This window comes from Argentina anserina, chromosome 6 (assembly GCF_933775445.1).
Source record: "Argentina anserina chromosome 6, drPotAnse1.1, whole genome shotgun sequence".
Lineage (NCBI taxonomy): Eukaryota > Viridiplantae > Streptophyta > Magnoliopsida > Rosales > Rosaceae > Argentina > Argentina anserina.
In genome coordinates this window covers 10,447,963-10,464,102 of record NC_065877.1, presented here as the reverse complement: position 1 = coordinate 10,464,102, position 16,140 = coordinate 10,447,963, and the positions used below count along the sequence as shown (strand labels likewise).

The window sequence follows — 16,140 nt, the reverse complement described above, 5'->3', positions numbered from 1 at the left end:
AGTCGCGCTTCTTGAAGTTGCACCAGTAGGACATCAGGGGCTCAAGTCAGTCGAGTCAAGTGAAGTAGATGACTTTGCCCAAAGGCGGCATAGGAAGAAGACCCGACAAAACAGTGCAGAGTATCAAAGTAAATTCAGGTACAAAATAGTTGTCAATTACAAGAAACCAACCACGGACCACAGAAGTAAACTCATATCCAAACATCCAGTAACTAAGAAACTATATTCCAAACCTACATGCATACAACACGACAGCAGGGGAAGCCGGTCACAACCCTGCTTCATAAACATTAAGTCCCATCATTGTAATGCATACGGAAACTAAAAAGAAAAAACCAAACCTAAACTCAAACAACCAAGCTCAGGTTGTCACCTCTAAACGCATATCCAGGGCTAAAAAAGCAACAACCACACATGACTAAAAAGCCAGGACACCAACCAGCCGAGACCAAACAAGACCCAAACCTATCAAAAACAACAGTAACCCACAACAAAAGCATGAGGAGCATCTCCATCGACAAGAGCCGCCATCGTCGTCAGCAAGGGATAGCTGAAGAGGACGGGAGACGTCAATACTGACCCGACCATTTGGACTGAAAACGCCCAAATAAATAGCCTCGTGTAGCTGAACCGCATCTGCAGAGTTGTGGAGATAGGCATTACATTGGCCTAGAGACTTAGGCCCATCGATGCATACACTGACGCTGAATTTTTCTTCTTTTATAAACCACTACCATCTTCTAATTATAAACTAATCCTCATTATCAGATTGACTGATATATGAAACAAACTTGAGTTCTATTCGGGGACGTCGTGCTTAACTTCAGTTGACATCGATCATCCTTGTCACTTTTGTTTGCCACTTTTTGTAAGGCGCTACATCAAAATGAGCTAGCGAAGTTGAACCCACAGATTATCATAGATCCAAACGGGACCTAGACGAGATATCCAAATTTAGGGCAGACACTTATAATTGTACTGATATAAACATGAGCTACAATTTGAATTAAATATAAAAAAATTTCACAGACTATGCAAGTGTGTAACATTTGCCTTTAGTAAATATGAGGTGACCTTTATTATGCGGATGAAAGAACCTTCGTGTTAAACGTAACATCAATTGATACGAAAAGTACATCTTCCGACTTGAACCATTCGTTTCCCAAACAAATTCAGATTCCGTCAACATCTGATTCACATGTGGTAGTTGCATCACATCTGATATAGTAACCCAAACAAAAAATATCACCATACCACACCCGACTGTTTCATTGTTTACGGAAACCCGAGCCTCATCCATGAGCCACCTCTGACCATTCCCACCAATAATTAACCACTCATAACTTCTAACCATACGTCGCCGTTTCCGACCCCATACTTCACATAATCTAAGCTCTCTCAGACGCCATCATCTTCCTCTAAACCCTCCCAAAGTTCATCACTCAATGACTTTATGGGATAAAACTTGCAGACCAGACCCCATAACTCTAGTCGGATTATTTTTTATAAATGGAAAATGTTTTAGCGCCGACGTTAAATCTGACGCCATAATTTTATGTGGTATTTCACATCACCGTTCTCTGTCAGTAATTAAAATATTATAAAATTTAATTTTTAAATAAAAAGACAATTCCAATCAAATAAAAAAGATAATTATATCTTTGTAAATAATTTAGTTTATATCATTTATTTATTAAAGATAATTTCAGCAATAATTCATGGATAATTAATTACTAAAATAAAAGAATATTACCAAAAAGTTTTTATCTAATTGAATTAATCAATTATCTTTAAATTTGTGTATCCTCTTAATTAAGAATCTTACCCAAAAAATTTCATTTTTCTGTCACTAAATTTGTCAAGAAAATTTTCAAATTTAATTCATGACATTTTCAGTTTCTAAATTTTATTTACATGTACAAATTATATTATTGGTTATAATTAATTACTATAATTACCATATATTCTCTATCAAATTATTAATTAAATTATAAAAATATGAAAAAATGTTTAACAAAATTATTTAGGATACACCAATACACATGTCAATATTTTAGTCAGATAAATTTATTTTGAAAATAATTTTTGTACGTGCGCACAAATATATATATATATATATATATCAAGCATACTTTCATAAATATTAAATTTTTAATTATATTTTAGAAGTATTATCGTGATAAAAAATGATAAAAAAGAAATACAAAAATATAATTTTTATAATAATTTAAAATTGTTAAATTAATAAAATTATAATTATTTTTTCGTTTAAAATAATTATGTCACATAATATCATGCTGTGAATCTGGGCGCCCTAATAATGCTCTCTGTAAACCGTCTTTTTTTTTGTTTTTGGTTAAAGATCTGCAAACCGTCATACGTTGCATATTTCTATACCTCATGTCATCTACGGGCCTCAACTACGTTTCGCCAGCAGCAGCGGCCACTGTCTTTCCTCATCGCTCGTGTCTGGGTTTGGCTCGTGCGAACATAGTAGTAGGGGCAGCGAGGTCGAGGACGAAGAGAGCGTTTGAGCTGAGAGCGGTGGCGGAGACGACGGGGATGGAGGCAGTGGAGCTAAAGAAGGGCATAGCCGAGTTCTACGACGAGTCGTCTGAGGTCTGGGAGGATCTCTGGGGTGACCACATGCACCACGGCTTCTACGACCCCAAGGCCGATGACGTTTCGGTCTCCGACCACCGCGCCGCCCAGATACGGATGATCGAGGAGGTGCTCCGATTCGCCGGTATTTCTGGTCGCTTTCTCTTTCTTTTTAACTGATTAAGTTTGTTTTGTTTCTGACTAATTTGGGTTGTTTAATTATGAGAGAGTGGTAATTTGTGTTGGGGTGCAGAGAAGAAGCCAATAGGGGAAGATAAGAAAGTGGTGGATGTGGGGTGTGGGATAGGAGGAAGCTCCAGATATCTGGCTAGTAAATATGGAGCCAATTGCAGAGGGATAACTCTGAGTCCTGTGCAGGCTCAAAGGGCCAATGCCCTTGCTGCTGCTCAAGGCCTGGCCAATAAGGTATTTAGCTGTCTGTGTGTTACTGGGGTTTGTATGGGACCTACTCTGTAGAAATGTGATCACTCCTGTCCAATGTCCATAGCTCTTGTTACACGTTTTAGTGTAAAATTTCTGGTGCTGGCTCATCCATTAGCTCATTATGTGTAGCAAACTGTGTAACTGAGCTCCTAGCTTCAAAGTTTAGGATCTGACTTCTTTGTTTGAATTTTTTGTGTTTGGATTGTTCCAATTCCGATAATTATTATAACCATTATCATCCTCACTTATTCCTATGGACTATGGTTATATGAAATTCATGCATAAAAAAAAATCTAAATAGAGAATCCAAATGCCAAATTTTAGTAGTTCGGAGCACTGTAGATTTATTTTTTAAGTTTGTTATTTAAGATACGTAATAGATTAATCTAATTCAGGAAGCTTCACAGTTCATCTAAGTTCTAACTATTAATCCTATTTTCATTCCAAAAAAAAAACTATTAATCCTATTATCCTTTTTCATTCTCATTTCACTTGTTAGTAATCAGTTTTATGATATGCATTTCAAACAAATAGTTTAGGTAGTGTGCTTGGAATGATGCATATCAAACATATCAACGTTAGCATACCGTATATGTGGATGACTTATATGTGAGTGTAATTGTGAATATGAATGAAAATACATGTTTCACTATGTGAATCTGATCTCTATAGCTAGTGTACTTGGGAGAAGTAGTTTTACTGCTTATTTGTTATCTAAGAAAATGAAGGGTTCTGCAGGCATCCTTTCAAGTTGCTGATGCTCTAGCACAACCATTTCCTGATGGCCAATTTGATCTGGTGTGGTCCATGGAGAGTGGGGAACACATGCCTGATAAAGCAAAGGTTTTTACTTAAACAAATCTCACTCTGTCTTTTTTTTAGCTGTGATAATTGTGGTGATACTTGTATGCATATGTACTTTTCCAAGTATGTATCAACTTGCTCATTTGTTGTCCATGCTCTTCCTTTGTTCTCAAACCTGCAGTTTGTTGATGAGTTGGTTCGAGTTGCTGCCCCCGGAGCAACCATAATAATAGTTACATGGTGCCACAGGGATCTTGATGCTTCTGAACCGTCCTTGAAGCCGGATGAGAAGAAGCTGCTGGACAAGATATGCAACGCTTTCTATCTTCCAGCTTGGTGTTCTACTGCTGACTACCTCAAGCTACTTGAGTCGTACTCACTTGAGGTAATAACTTGGCAAGTTGGCAGCACTTAAATTCCATTAAAGCAAGTATCTTGGGGATGAATTCCCTTCTTTTTTTAGGGTGAACAACTTGGTGTTTCTACTTCAACCTCATTTGAAATCGAACCTTTTTCTTTGCAGGATATCAAGGCTGATGACTGGTCTAAATATGTTGCCCCATTTTGGCCGGCAGTGATTCGCTCAGCATTGACATTTAAGGGTTTATTTTCTTTGTTTCGAACAGGTAAAACTTGGCACTTTAATCTAGCATGTTATTTTGTGACCCCTTAGGTTCCATTTCAATTCTGTTGATCGAACACTAGATCAGGTTTATATTTGCTCAACATCTGTTCAATTGGCAAATGAAACTATCAATACCGCATTTCTCTTTTGTGGTATCAGATGCACATGTTACATTTCCTACTTCGATCATTAGATATATGTACCGGCTGTGGGTACACCATGGCTGCAAGTTTATCACTCTAGCTAGCTACAGATAATTCAGTCAATCAACTTTTATAATCTTCTTCCTGATTAAAACTGACCAGGAACAAAAACAATTAAAGGAGCATTGGCAATGCCGCTGATGATCCAAGGATTCAAGAAAGATCTAATCAAGTTTTCCATTATTACATGCCGAAAACCTGAATAGATCTCAGTATGATAGGGGCTTCTCCACTATGTAAGTATGCTCTTTCCATTATGTTTCTGAATATATGCCATATAACGTTGTGGCTACCGATATCAGTTATACTCCATCTAAACAATTGTTTGCCTTGATGTGCATTGAGCAGATTAAAATGAATAAGTGAAGCATGAGAATGCCATTAGTGATCCAAGGACACACGAAAGGTCCAAGAATCCGGCTATTACTTGTAATGGCAGTGTAGTTTTAGTTTGTTTATCTTATAGTCTTGGGGGTTGGCCGGAAACGAAATGAGTAGATGCATGTCTTGTTCAACCCAATCATCTGTAATCATCAGTCATCACACAATTTCTCTCTGTAAGCTCTTGAGAATTCAGACTTTCATCCATATTTATACCTGATTATGTAGCCATTAGTACGTTATATATTGTTTCTCATTTAGGAAGAAAATGAATTATTGGGAAACCAAAAGTACTACCCTTGGGTATGTTATTGTCCAACTTCGGATTCATGTTTCCTCAAGGAGCAATTTTAGTAGATTATTTTGCCTTGCAATTTCAAGGGCATCTTGGATATTTGTTTTCCTCCGCCTCCAATTTGCAGGACACTCGCACAAAAGAAATGACATTTTGAGAGTTTTTTGAAAACGGGCAAAAGTTTGTTACGATGTATTATTAATATCTCTAGAATTTAGACATTCATGTACAGATATCTAATTACCCTATATAGAAACAATATCTATCTTGAAATTTGAACAAAACAATATAAACCTATTCAATATACAAATATTTCTTTTGAAGTCTTCTTCCTAAGGGAAAATATGGATGGTAAAAACTAACAACAATACAACATTACTCTGTGGGCACTAACACTGAGCTTCTTTTGTATATAAAGAAACAAAACCATGAGCTTTTCCGCCTTCTCCTTTTCCAGCCAAACCATGAGCTTCGATCTGGCAAATTGTTTTATTTAAGCATTTGCATAACAAATTAAGCATTTGTTTTCTGAAAAAAAAAACATCAAATAGAAAAGCTGCAAGATTCATCATGGATGATGAATTATTCTTATATTTGGTGAATTGTCTCAAAAAATTTACCAGAAAATGAAAAAACTCATGAGTTCAATATATCGCTTATACTTACAATCATCGGTCAAAATGATCATCAGTGAATTTTCATTGTTTCGATGAAGTATATTACTAGCTTTGGTGCATCAATAAATCAATCATGACCGATAAGTTAGTTTTTAATTTAACATTTTCGTATGCGATCTTTGTTCGTTACCTACGGATTCCATGATCAAGAAGTGTACATACAACTCCTTGTACTAATTTCTCAACATGTTTATTCCTAAATAACCTCCTACATGTATTTTTACGAACCTAAATTTTCTATACTAGTGATTTTCACGAGATACCCAAGATATTATACGCACTCCTATGGATATGAGGACTTAAAAAGAATAGAGAGATATCCAACATCGGTGCTAAAGCCAGCTTGCTCTTCACACTCACAACTCTACTACCATTGTGATACCAACTCGCATTTTGTTATCTGGGTAAGTGACTGATGCGTCTGTCTAGCGATATTATATTTTTCGGAAAAACAAAAAAAAGAAGAAGACGGATTCACCGTTTACCACTGTATTATTACGCGGTAATCTAGCCCACCGACTGGTAGAGTCAACTGAATATAACGAGTTGGATTGATTTAGGAAATCAATAATTACAAATGGTTGGATCTCCCTTGTTTCTCCCTATAAATGATGAACCTGGGGAGGAGTCCCACAAAATCCTGACTCGTTGCCCGCTCAATTCTCGCTTCTTCGCTCAACTTTTGCTCTCCCTCCTCGCAGCCATCCACTTCTCCCTCCTCCCTTTCTTAATCTCTCCCGACATTTTCATACACGACAATGCTCAGCGCCTGATCCAGTGTCTCTTAGGTACTCTATTCTCTCTCTCTCTCTGTCAATTTCTGACGCTGATTTAGTTTCTGTTTATGGGTTCCTGCATTCTGTCTGATACTGTAATTAATTGGGTACATGTCGGTGCTGATTGATTTACTTTGGTATCTTGCATGGTTTGTTTTGAATCTGCATTTTACTTTGTTTGAGTTATTGACTCTAATAGAAAATGAAGGACTTCAATCATGACTCCTTGTTGATTCAGACCCAGAAACCTGATATGCACAGTGGTGGTTTAGTTGGCTTCTGTTATTTGGTTTTGCTTTTTTTGTAAAAGACGGTCTTAGCTTCTCCTTTATGCTATGTTAGAATCTATTTTTCCTCATTCAGAAGCAAAGCGGTTATAAATCAACTGGATTTCTATTCAGATCTGTTACAAATTGATTGGTATCTTCGCTAATTTAGCCCTTAATCGATCCATTGTTTGGATTGGGGGAAGAGGCCTGTAAAAGTTGTCTTTGATTTGGGAATGATGTAACAGATTGTCTTATTCTATGTATACTTGATTGTCTGAATCGACTTTGCATGTTTCAACAGAGTGAATTGGAGTCATTATTAGCTGAGATAAGATGAGTAGTGAAGGGAAGGTTCATCCAGCGAGTTCCAATGGAGATTTGACCAAGAAGCCCTTCAAGATCTTTGTGGGTTATGATCCACGTGAAGATCTCGCATATGAGGTCTGTTGCCACTCAATTTTGAAGCGATCTTCAATCCCTGTTGAGATTGTGCCGATCAAACAATCGGAGCTGAGGAAGAACAGCCTCTACTGGCGCGAAAGAGGGCAGTTTGAGAGTACTGAGTTTTCTTTCACTCGGTTCTTGACTCCACATTTGGCCAACTATGATGGTTGGGCAATGTTTGTGGACTGTGATTTTCTTTACCTTGCTGACATTAAGGAACTCACGGATTTGATTGAGGATAAGTATGCTATTATGTGTGTTCAACATGATTATGCACCAAAGGAGACAACAAAGATGGATGGAGCTGTGCAAACTGTGTACCCGAGGAAGAACTGGTCTTCCATGGTCTTGTATAACTGTGGTCATCCCAAGAACAAGGTACTGACGCCCGAGGTTGTGAATAAGGAAACAGGCGCTTTCCTTCATAGGTTTCAGTGGCTCGAGGATGACGAAATTGGATCAATCCCATTTGTTTGGAACTTCCTTGAGGGACATAACCAGGTTGTTGAAAAGGATCCCACAACTTTTCCCAAGTCTATTCACTATACTCGTGGAGGACCATGGTTTGAGGCTTGGAAGCATTGCGAGTTCGCAGACCTATGGTTGAAGGAGATGGAGGAGTACAACCAGGAAGCACAGAAGAAAGTTTGAAAAGTTGAGTTAATAGTTTGATCTACTCCATTTTAAGTTTGAGATTCATTATTGTATTGAAGTTCAATTTATCCTGTTCTATTCTCTGTTATATCTGTTAAATGAATCCTAGAGGGTTAGGATGATTTTACTATTAGAATCAAACCAAAGTTCCTTTCTACAAATCTAAACTGATATTTGTATAGTGTGCAAGTTTCATAATATAACTGATGTTCAACGAGTATGATCTTTTCTATTTCTTGTGAAATCAAATTAAATGCCATTTTTGATGGTTGTATGATCCTGGTCTGTGTTTTCTACCTGTCAAATAGCTGTTAACAAGTGTCTGATTATAAAGGTGGATCTGGCCTTCTATCAAAGATCTGGCATTGTCATTTTCCATTTGGTTGGCCTCTCGTTATCATGTGAACATCATATATTCACCCTGTGACTAGGACACTTCCGAAACTAACCTCATGTTGGAGTCCAAAAGTTGCATTATCTCAGTATAACCTACATGCTTTGGCAAAGAGTTCAATCTCTCCAATGGTACAAAATCCTCTGAGAAGTAATTAGATTCTACATGTACCCATAAGTATGTAGTTGTTTTTTAGAATAAGCATCCATTAGAATTTAGAACTCAAATGGCCTTTTTACATATGGAAATGCTAAGCAGGAATTGAGCTTTTCTTTTTTAGAGCAGGGCAAAACACATTGTAAGGTCATTTCGATAAATTTATGGATATAAGTGTAGGATTGTGAAGAGTCAAAATTTAATTCATCTACATTAACGCCAATGAGTATAAGAAATCAACAAAATTAAGCACGCTGCATAAAACTATGAACTGAAGAAGGGTAAATAGAATAATGTTGTCACTTCTCTTCAAGAAAAAAAAAACTAAGTACATAAAAGTAGTAGATTAAAAACATAACGTAAAACTAAAGAGCACTTCTCTAGAGAAGTCTACTTCTACAAACGAAAAAGACTCGTCAAGTATGTAAACGAATGACTAGATAGAAGTATACCGTAAATATAAGAGAGCTCACATTTTCCTAAAAAGTCTACTTCCAAATATTCAAGACTCGTTAAATATGTAGATTGAGCACGTGGAATTAGTAGATTAAAAACATAATGTCAAGTTTAAAACATTTCTCCAAAAAGTCTACTTTTGTACATGAAAAAGACTCGTTAAGTATGTAGACTAATTATTAGATAAAAGTAGACTGTATATATAAGAAGTTTATATTTTATAAAATTTTTTGCCTCTAGACAAGCAAAAGACTTGTTTTTTTTTTGTTACAAAGGGGACCTAAAAAACCCAGAAACAAAAAACACAGAGACTAAATATTAAAACAAGCTTATGTGCGCCTACATCTAGCAACACTGGTCAAATCGTCCAAGAAAGCTTACGCAACATGTGCAGGGGGATCATCAAACTCAATCAACCTCAACTCAGCAGAAATACTCTTTTGGGACAAAACATTAGCAACCATGTTACACTCTCTAAAAATATGAGAGAGCTTAACATTTTGTAGTTTGGAAATCATAGAAGCACAACTAGCAAGCAAAGACCCAAGATGATGCATATAAGTGTTATCCATTTGCATAAGTTGGATATGAATGACAGAGTCAGACTCAATTCAACATTTCCACTGTAATGCTTGACAATGAGTTTTAGACCAAAAAATAAGCCTCAAGCCTTAGTATCCAAAATCTCCTCAATCCCCAAGTTCATTTGAAAACATGAATTCAATGCCCATGCTGATGTCTAATCACCCATCCAACACCAATTTTCCCAGAGTTAGAAGTTTTGGTGCCATCAATATTCAACTTATACCAACCAGCATGAGGCCTAGCATAGTATAACTATAAAAAAAACTCACTTTAGCCTTACTTAGAGAGAAACTTCACTCTTCAGCATAATCCCAGATGATTCTAGTAGGGTCAACATGCATGATAAAAGAGGTATCAAAAACACATTTGTTTCTCCATTTCCATATAAACTAGCAAACAAAGACAAAAATATTGCACCACTGAATATTATTCTTGACTTTCAAATGGCAGTGAAGCTGAGTTGCCAACCAGCCATTCCAATCAATAGAAAATGAATTAGCTATGCCAACCAGCCATTCCAATCATGAGGACTCATACCATTCCAAAAAGCTTTAGATATGCAACAGTATCTAAAGAGATGAATGAGACTTTCATTTGTAGAGTTACAAATAGGACAGGTAGCACTTGTAGTAAACCTTCTTCTAGCTCTTTGAACATTAGTTAGAATTTTCGTGTGAATCACAGACCAAAAGAAAAGTTTTCAGCTTGGGAGGACAACTCACATTCCAAACAAATCTCCACAGAGGGTTTTGAGTACCATTTATCTCAAAAGATAGTTATAAGCAGACTTGATAGAGAAACAACAATTAAAAGTAGGCCCCCAAATAAGTCAGTATCATCACAAAAACCAATTGGAACAATAACAATTTAAAGAACAACATAAGAAGACAACACATAATTTAAAAGCTGAACATTCCACCCATTATCACACCAGAAATCACAAACCAAAGCATTATGATCAATATGAGCATAAGAAATAGCACAATCAATAAGAGGTAGAGAACTAACCCACACATCATGCCAGAAATTAATCTTTTTACCATTCTCCACTCTTCACTTAAGATTTTTCCTAAATAAATGAGCACCATGAGAAATACTTCTCCAAACTGAAGAGCAATAAGAAGGAGCACAAAAATCATGATCAGTGATGTCCATATCCTTTAAATATTTCTATTGAAACATATTAGCCCATAGACCAATATCCTTTTGCAGAAATCTCCAATTGACCTTAGCCAACATGGCTTGATTCATCTAAGAAGTTTTCTTAATACCAAGGCCCCAATGGACTTAGGTTGACAAATAATATCCCAATTGACTAAGTGAACCTTCTTCTTAGCCTCATTGTCCCCCATAGGAAATCTCGATTTAACTTATCCATCTTCTCACAAAAACTGATGGGAAATCTAGTAGTCTGCATAGCATAAATTGGGATGACAAAAGTAACAGATTGGATCAAAGTGAGTCTACCAGCAAGGCTAAGAGTCTTACTTTTCCAACTAGCAAATCTACCTTGAGCTGTATCAAACAAACCATCATAAGTATGTTTGTTGATTCTAGAATGAACTAAAGGCATACCAATATACTTTCCCAAATCAGCAGTCAAGGGGGAGCCACAAGTTCTACTAATATCATTAGCAAGTCTTATATTACTATTGGGAGAGCAAAATATAAGAGATTTCTCATAACTAACAACCTGACCAGATAAAGAGCAGAAGATATCAAGAATGCCCTTTAAAACATAAGCTTGTCTAGAGGAAGCCTCAACAAACAACATCAAATCATCTACAAAAAAAGATGAGAAATTCTCGACCCAGATTGAGAAGCTTTAACTGCTTTCCAACTCCCAGAATCAACAGTACACTTAATTAGGTGAGATAACTTCTCCATGCACCTGCTCAATAAAACTCCAACTAAGTCTCATAAGCTTTAGATAAGTCCATCTTTCAAGCTAAGAAACCCATAATTCCATTAGACTTCTTGAACTTGAATAACATCTCTTGAGCTACCGTAACATTATCTGAAATGTGTCTTCCATGGACATAACTTAGCTGGTTAGGACTTAAAAGCTTCATCAATAAGAGGTCTCAACTTTGCCACAATGACTTTAGAGACGACCTTATAGATGGTGGAACATAGACTAATTTGCTTGAAATTAACCATGTGTTGAGAACCATCAACTTTTGGGAATTAGAGAGATAATGGTATGATTAAGACCAGAAGGGATGCAACCAGAAATGAAAGCATTGCAAACAATGGAGTAAATATCACCAGAATACAACTGCCAATGATCCTGATAAAAGCTTGCAGGAAAACCATCATAGCTAGGGGCCTTATGTCACGCCCCCAAGCTTTATTGAAAGAAACTCTAGGCTCACAAATAGCCAAAATATCAATAGAATTGAATGAAATTTCACAAGATCAACAATAGCTAATCTAAAATTCTCATTTCCTACACCTCTAGCATTTCAAAATAAAGATTTAATCATTGGAAAGACAACAAGAAGGAGGGAGGAAACCCCAATCAAGTATCAATCATATCTTCCCCAAAAGGAGAAGACAAATTATCATCACAATTGAATTTGCCATTTTTCAGCAAAAACATATTTGACAAAGGAGTCAGAGTCCACAACAAGAGAAGAATCCTTACCAATTCCAACAAGAAACTACTCAGGAGGTGAGTGCCCAAAATTAGCATCAAATCCACTACCTAAACCACCAAAACTCACACCCCCAAAGGAAAGTTCCTTAAAGATATGAGTTTATTTTTGGATGATGAACATTTCTTCACTTTTTGGAGTAATTTTCCAGATTTTGTGCCACTAGGTTCATCCACATTAGAAACATCTTGCATATGAACTTTGGGATGCAACTTGACTTTTGATGGATAAGACTTGGAAGCAAGGCGATTAACCAAATGGGTGGGCTTCAAACTCTCTGAAGATTGATTATTCTTAGTAGGAGTTGATAGTAATTTATTTTTCTTCTTCGAGAAATTATTCCATAATTTCACAATAGTTGATGCCACAGCAGGAACAGAGTCAGAATCAGTCATTTTGGAGTCATTAGCATCAACATCATTATCATTGCCTTCTGCAACACAACAAATCGAGAACCACCATAGCTAACCTTCTTACTATTGGAGTTCGCATTAGACTTCTTCTTGTTATTATAAGACATAAGCATCCAAGGCCATATATCATCTTATAGAACACCCCCAGATATTGGAGTAGTAGCCTCATGATAAAAACTCAAATTAGGCTCAGAATGATCCACACTATTCATCACAGAATCCTTAGAAACAGAACCAGCATTAGGAGAAGTTGCAGGAACAAAATCCTTTTTCAGAGTGGGACATTTGTCTTTAGCATGGCCAAAGCAACCACACTCAAAACGGATAAGTAATACCCTCATATACAACATTATAAGCAATTGATTCAACCTCAACAAAAGGCCTTAATGGCTTACTTAAATCAACCTCAATACAAACTCTTGCAAATTTTCCCCTGGACTGGCCTAAAGTCAGTTTATCCACCTTAACAACATCACCCAGTGTTTTACCAATTTTCTCAAGAGTAAAGTTCTTAAAAAACTGAACATGCAAACCAAAAAATCGAACCTACAACGCCATTTTACTAATAGAATCACAGAGAGGACTGAAATCAGGCTTCCATTTACGAACAACAAGAGTTTGACCAACTAAGATCCAAGGACCCTCACACAAAGCATAATTCATATCATCTTCTAAATTGAACTTAACAATATAGAAGTCATTAGGGAGATCAAAAAGTTGTCAACCTCCTTTTACCTGCCATTTCATGTGAAGCCCACGAAGCATGAACTCATAAGAGTTGGTGGAATTTAGTTTTCTCATGAGCTTGACAATCACAGCACAACGCCACTCATAATCAATCTTGTTATGAACGTTCTCAGAGAATAAGACATTTTGCCCATGTTTTCCGACATAGTAGCTACAATCAGTATCAGAAAAATCAAATTCCTCAATCATGGTTTGGTGAAAACGGTCGATAGGATTTTTGAGAGTGCTCGCATAAGAAGGCAGCGGTAGGGGAGGGATGGGATTTGGAAGGGCTGAAGCCAGCTTCTCAATTTTGAGATCATCATGATCAAACTTGCATTCACCCCCATGCTTAGAGCGTTTGCATTGAGAAAGCATAAGATCTGAAGCTCAGCCACCTCCTGAAAGAAGGGCGGAGAAAGTAAAGACCGAGGACGCCACCAGAACAAGGAAACAACACAGAGCTCAACTCAGATGACCGAAGCTCCAATTTCTGTCAGAATCGACTCCACTCTGGCCACAAGGCTCCTCCGAGTCCATTTTCGTAGCTCACAACGCTTAATTCAATCTCTATTATGACGGCCAGAGACGTCGCGGGGGCCGGTTTCACGGAAAGGACCAGAGACCCAGGCATAGGAGGACAGAGGAGGGCAGAGAGCGCCTCGGTCTTTATTTGAGATCTGGTTGCGGGGTAAAGCGGTGGTAATGCGGAGGGAACAGATGCCGGTGACTGAAGGCTGGGCGGCGTCGGAGATGAAGCCTGATCTAGCTTCTAAAGTCGGAGACGAAGCCCGATCTACACGATTTTTGCAAAGTTTATGTTTCTGACACTTTGTGTAGTTTGTAATATAGATTATAGGTAATATGTAGAGAGTTTTAATCATCGCAGAGGGGTCATGTCTGTTCTGCAAAAGACTTGTTAAACATGTAGACCAAGTATATAAAATTAGTAGACTAAAAATATAGCTTCAAGCTGGATATCATATGTATAGTTTACTACTTTCATACACGTAGTCTACATGAAAAAAAATTCAATATTTTCGAGTAGTAGACTTTCTAAATAATGTTCTTGAACTTGTGTTACTCAACTTTCTAGGTTACTATTTGTTTCTTCATGGTGTCACAAAAGTCAAAATCAAAATTTGAGATCGTGTGGTCACTAAAACGACCCGCGACTAAACATATGCAATAAAAATAATGTATCGAAGAGCGAGAGAAATAAATGCGATTAGATTGAATTAAGAAAAAAAATTGCGTCTGATCTATGTTGGACGCAGTCGTTCGAACTCTCCTATGTGGACCAATACCAGGCTGCCACACACCATCTTCTTTTGACTAGATTTCAGCTTTTTATCATTGTTTTTTTCTTTTGAAAAATAAATAGAAACGTGATACATGAAGGAGGAAAAGAAACACGTCTATATATAGCTGAAAATATTGAGAATAATATATGTTAAGAAGGGAATAGAGCAAATAGAATATACATCATTATAACAATAATCATATAATGATCCTGCATGAAACCAGAGAAGACAAAAATAGCATGCCATTTGAAACTAATACAGTACATAAGAATCTTGTTCAATCAAGCAATTGACAATTTTTGCATCACACCTCTCTTTATCTAACATAAAAAAGTTTAAAAATGAATCTAACATAACAAACTTGAATACAATAAGAAACATAACTAAGATAGTAGTTCAATAAGCTGCTAGACTCAAGATCAGATCTTTTGCCATGTTTAACATTGAAATAATTGCTACAATCATCATAAGAATTATACAACAGCAAGTCCATAATTAGACTACATACCCACATCAAACAAAATCTAAAAGGTCTCCACTTCAACTGTTCAATTTAACTCTATGTATTATAATCGAAATCAATTGAGCAGCCAATACTAGTTTAGCAGTAGCGAATCCCAAGTTCAGGGACCCGAATTTTAATACCCATTGAAATTTTCTCATCTCTTTACTCTTTTGACGGGTCGGAATCAAAGTACAAGGATTATAAAATTGAAGAGAGAGAGAGAATGAGGGGGGGGGAAATTGAAGAGAAAACTTATTACCTGATAAGATAGCTGAGTAGAGAAGGTGTGTCGTGCAGACAAAGGAGGAAGTGAGGAACGAGGAGGTTCCGATGAAGAAAGGAGGGGAGAGTGCGGAGCGGCTGCGTTTGTACCAAACGCGTTTCTTTTCCTCCTTCACGTATCACGTCTCTATTTATTTTTAAAAAGAAAAAATAATAATAAAAAGCTGAAATCTAGTGAGAAAAAGATGGTACGTGGTAGCCTGGTATTGGCGCACATAGGAGAGTTCGGACGGCTGCGTCCAACATAAATCGGATGCAAGTTTTTTCCTTAATTAAAGGGAGTGAGAGAAGAAGGAGAGAGAGAGAACCACCTTATTTTAAATTTAACCTTGCCTCACTCCTCCCAAAATAATAAGAAGCTGCCGCATCGGATGGTATGTGTAGTACTTTAGCTAGGAAATAAAAAAGAAAAAAAACAATATTTAAAATTTAATTGTTTCTAGCATCGGGCCGGTCTGCTTCGCGAGTATAAAAGCGCCACAGTGCCCC

General features: G+C 36.9%; 2 protein-coding genes across 3 annotated transcripts; both read left to right on the top strand.

Annotated features, from left to right (window-relative positions):
* The first annotated feature begins 2,370 nt into the window (after positions 1–2,370).
* Positions 2,371–5,297, top strand: LOC126797753 (tocopherol O-methyltransferase, chloroplastic). 2 transcript variants are annotated; one of them, XM_050524467.1, is made up of 7 exons: positions 2,371–2,746; positions 2,855–3,027; positions 3,784–3,888; positions 4,031–4,234; positions 4,373–4,475; positions 4,780–4,913; positions 5,026–5,297. In XM_050524467.1, exons 1-6 carry the CDS (start codon positions 2,401–2,403, stop codon positions 4,881–4,883), a joined length of 1,035 nt encoding a protein of 344 aa, XP_050380424.1. In that variant the 5' UTR covers positions 2,371–2,400; the 3' UTR covers positions 4,884–4,913; positions 5,026–5,297. The 2 variants fall into 2 exon arrangements, with proteins under 2 accessions (XP_050380424.1, XP_050380423.1); XM_050524466.1 differs by having other exon boundaries at positions 2,371–2,755.
* Positions 5,298–6,512: 1,215 nt separating this feature from the next.
* LOC126797762 (protein CDI) lies at positions 6,513–8,393 on the top strand. The gene is made up of 2 exons (XM_050524481.1): positions 6,513–6,818; positions 7,377–8,393. Exon 2 carries the CDS (start codon positions 7,409–7,411, stop codon positions 8,168–8,170), a length of 762 nt encoding a protein of 253 aa, XP_050380438.1. The 5' UTR covers positions 6,513–6,818; positions 7,377–7,408; the 3' UTR covers positions 8,171–8,393.
* The last annotated feature ends 7,747 nt before the right edge of the window (positions 8,394–16,140 follow it).

What these genes read in the sequence shown, in the direction of transcription:
- LOC126797753 (XM_050524466.1), top strand. Translation starts at nt 2,401, where the DNA reads ATGTCATCTACGGGCCTCAACTACGTTTCGCCAGCAGCAGCGGCCACT. An exon ending in ACATGCCTGATAAAGCAAAG is followed by an intron (nt 3,889 to 4,030) that starts GTTTTTACTTAA and finishes TCAAACCTGCAG; the next exon opens with TTTGTTGATGAGTTGGTTCG. An exon ending in TTGAGTCGTACTCACTTGAG is followed by an intron (nt 4,235 to 4,372) that starts GTAATAACTTGG and finishes TTTTCTTTGCAG; the next exon opens with GATATCAAGGCTGATGACTG.
- LOC126797762 (XM_050524481.1), top strand. Translation starts at nt 7,409, where the DNA reads ATGAGTAGTGAAGGGAAGGTTCATCCAGCGAGTTCCAATGGAGATTTG.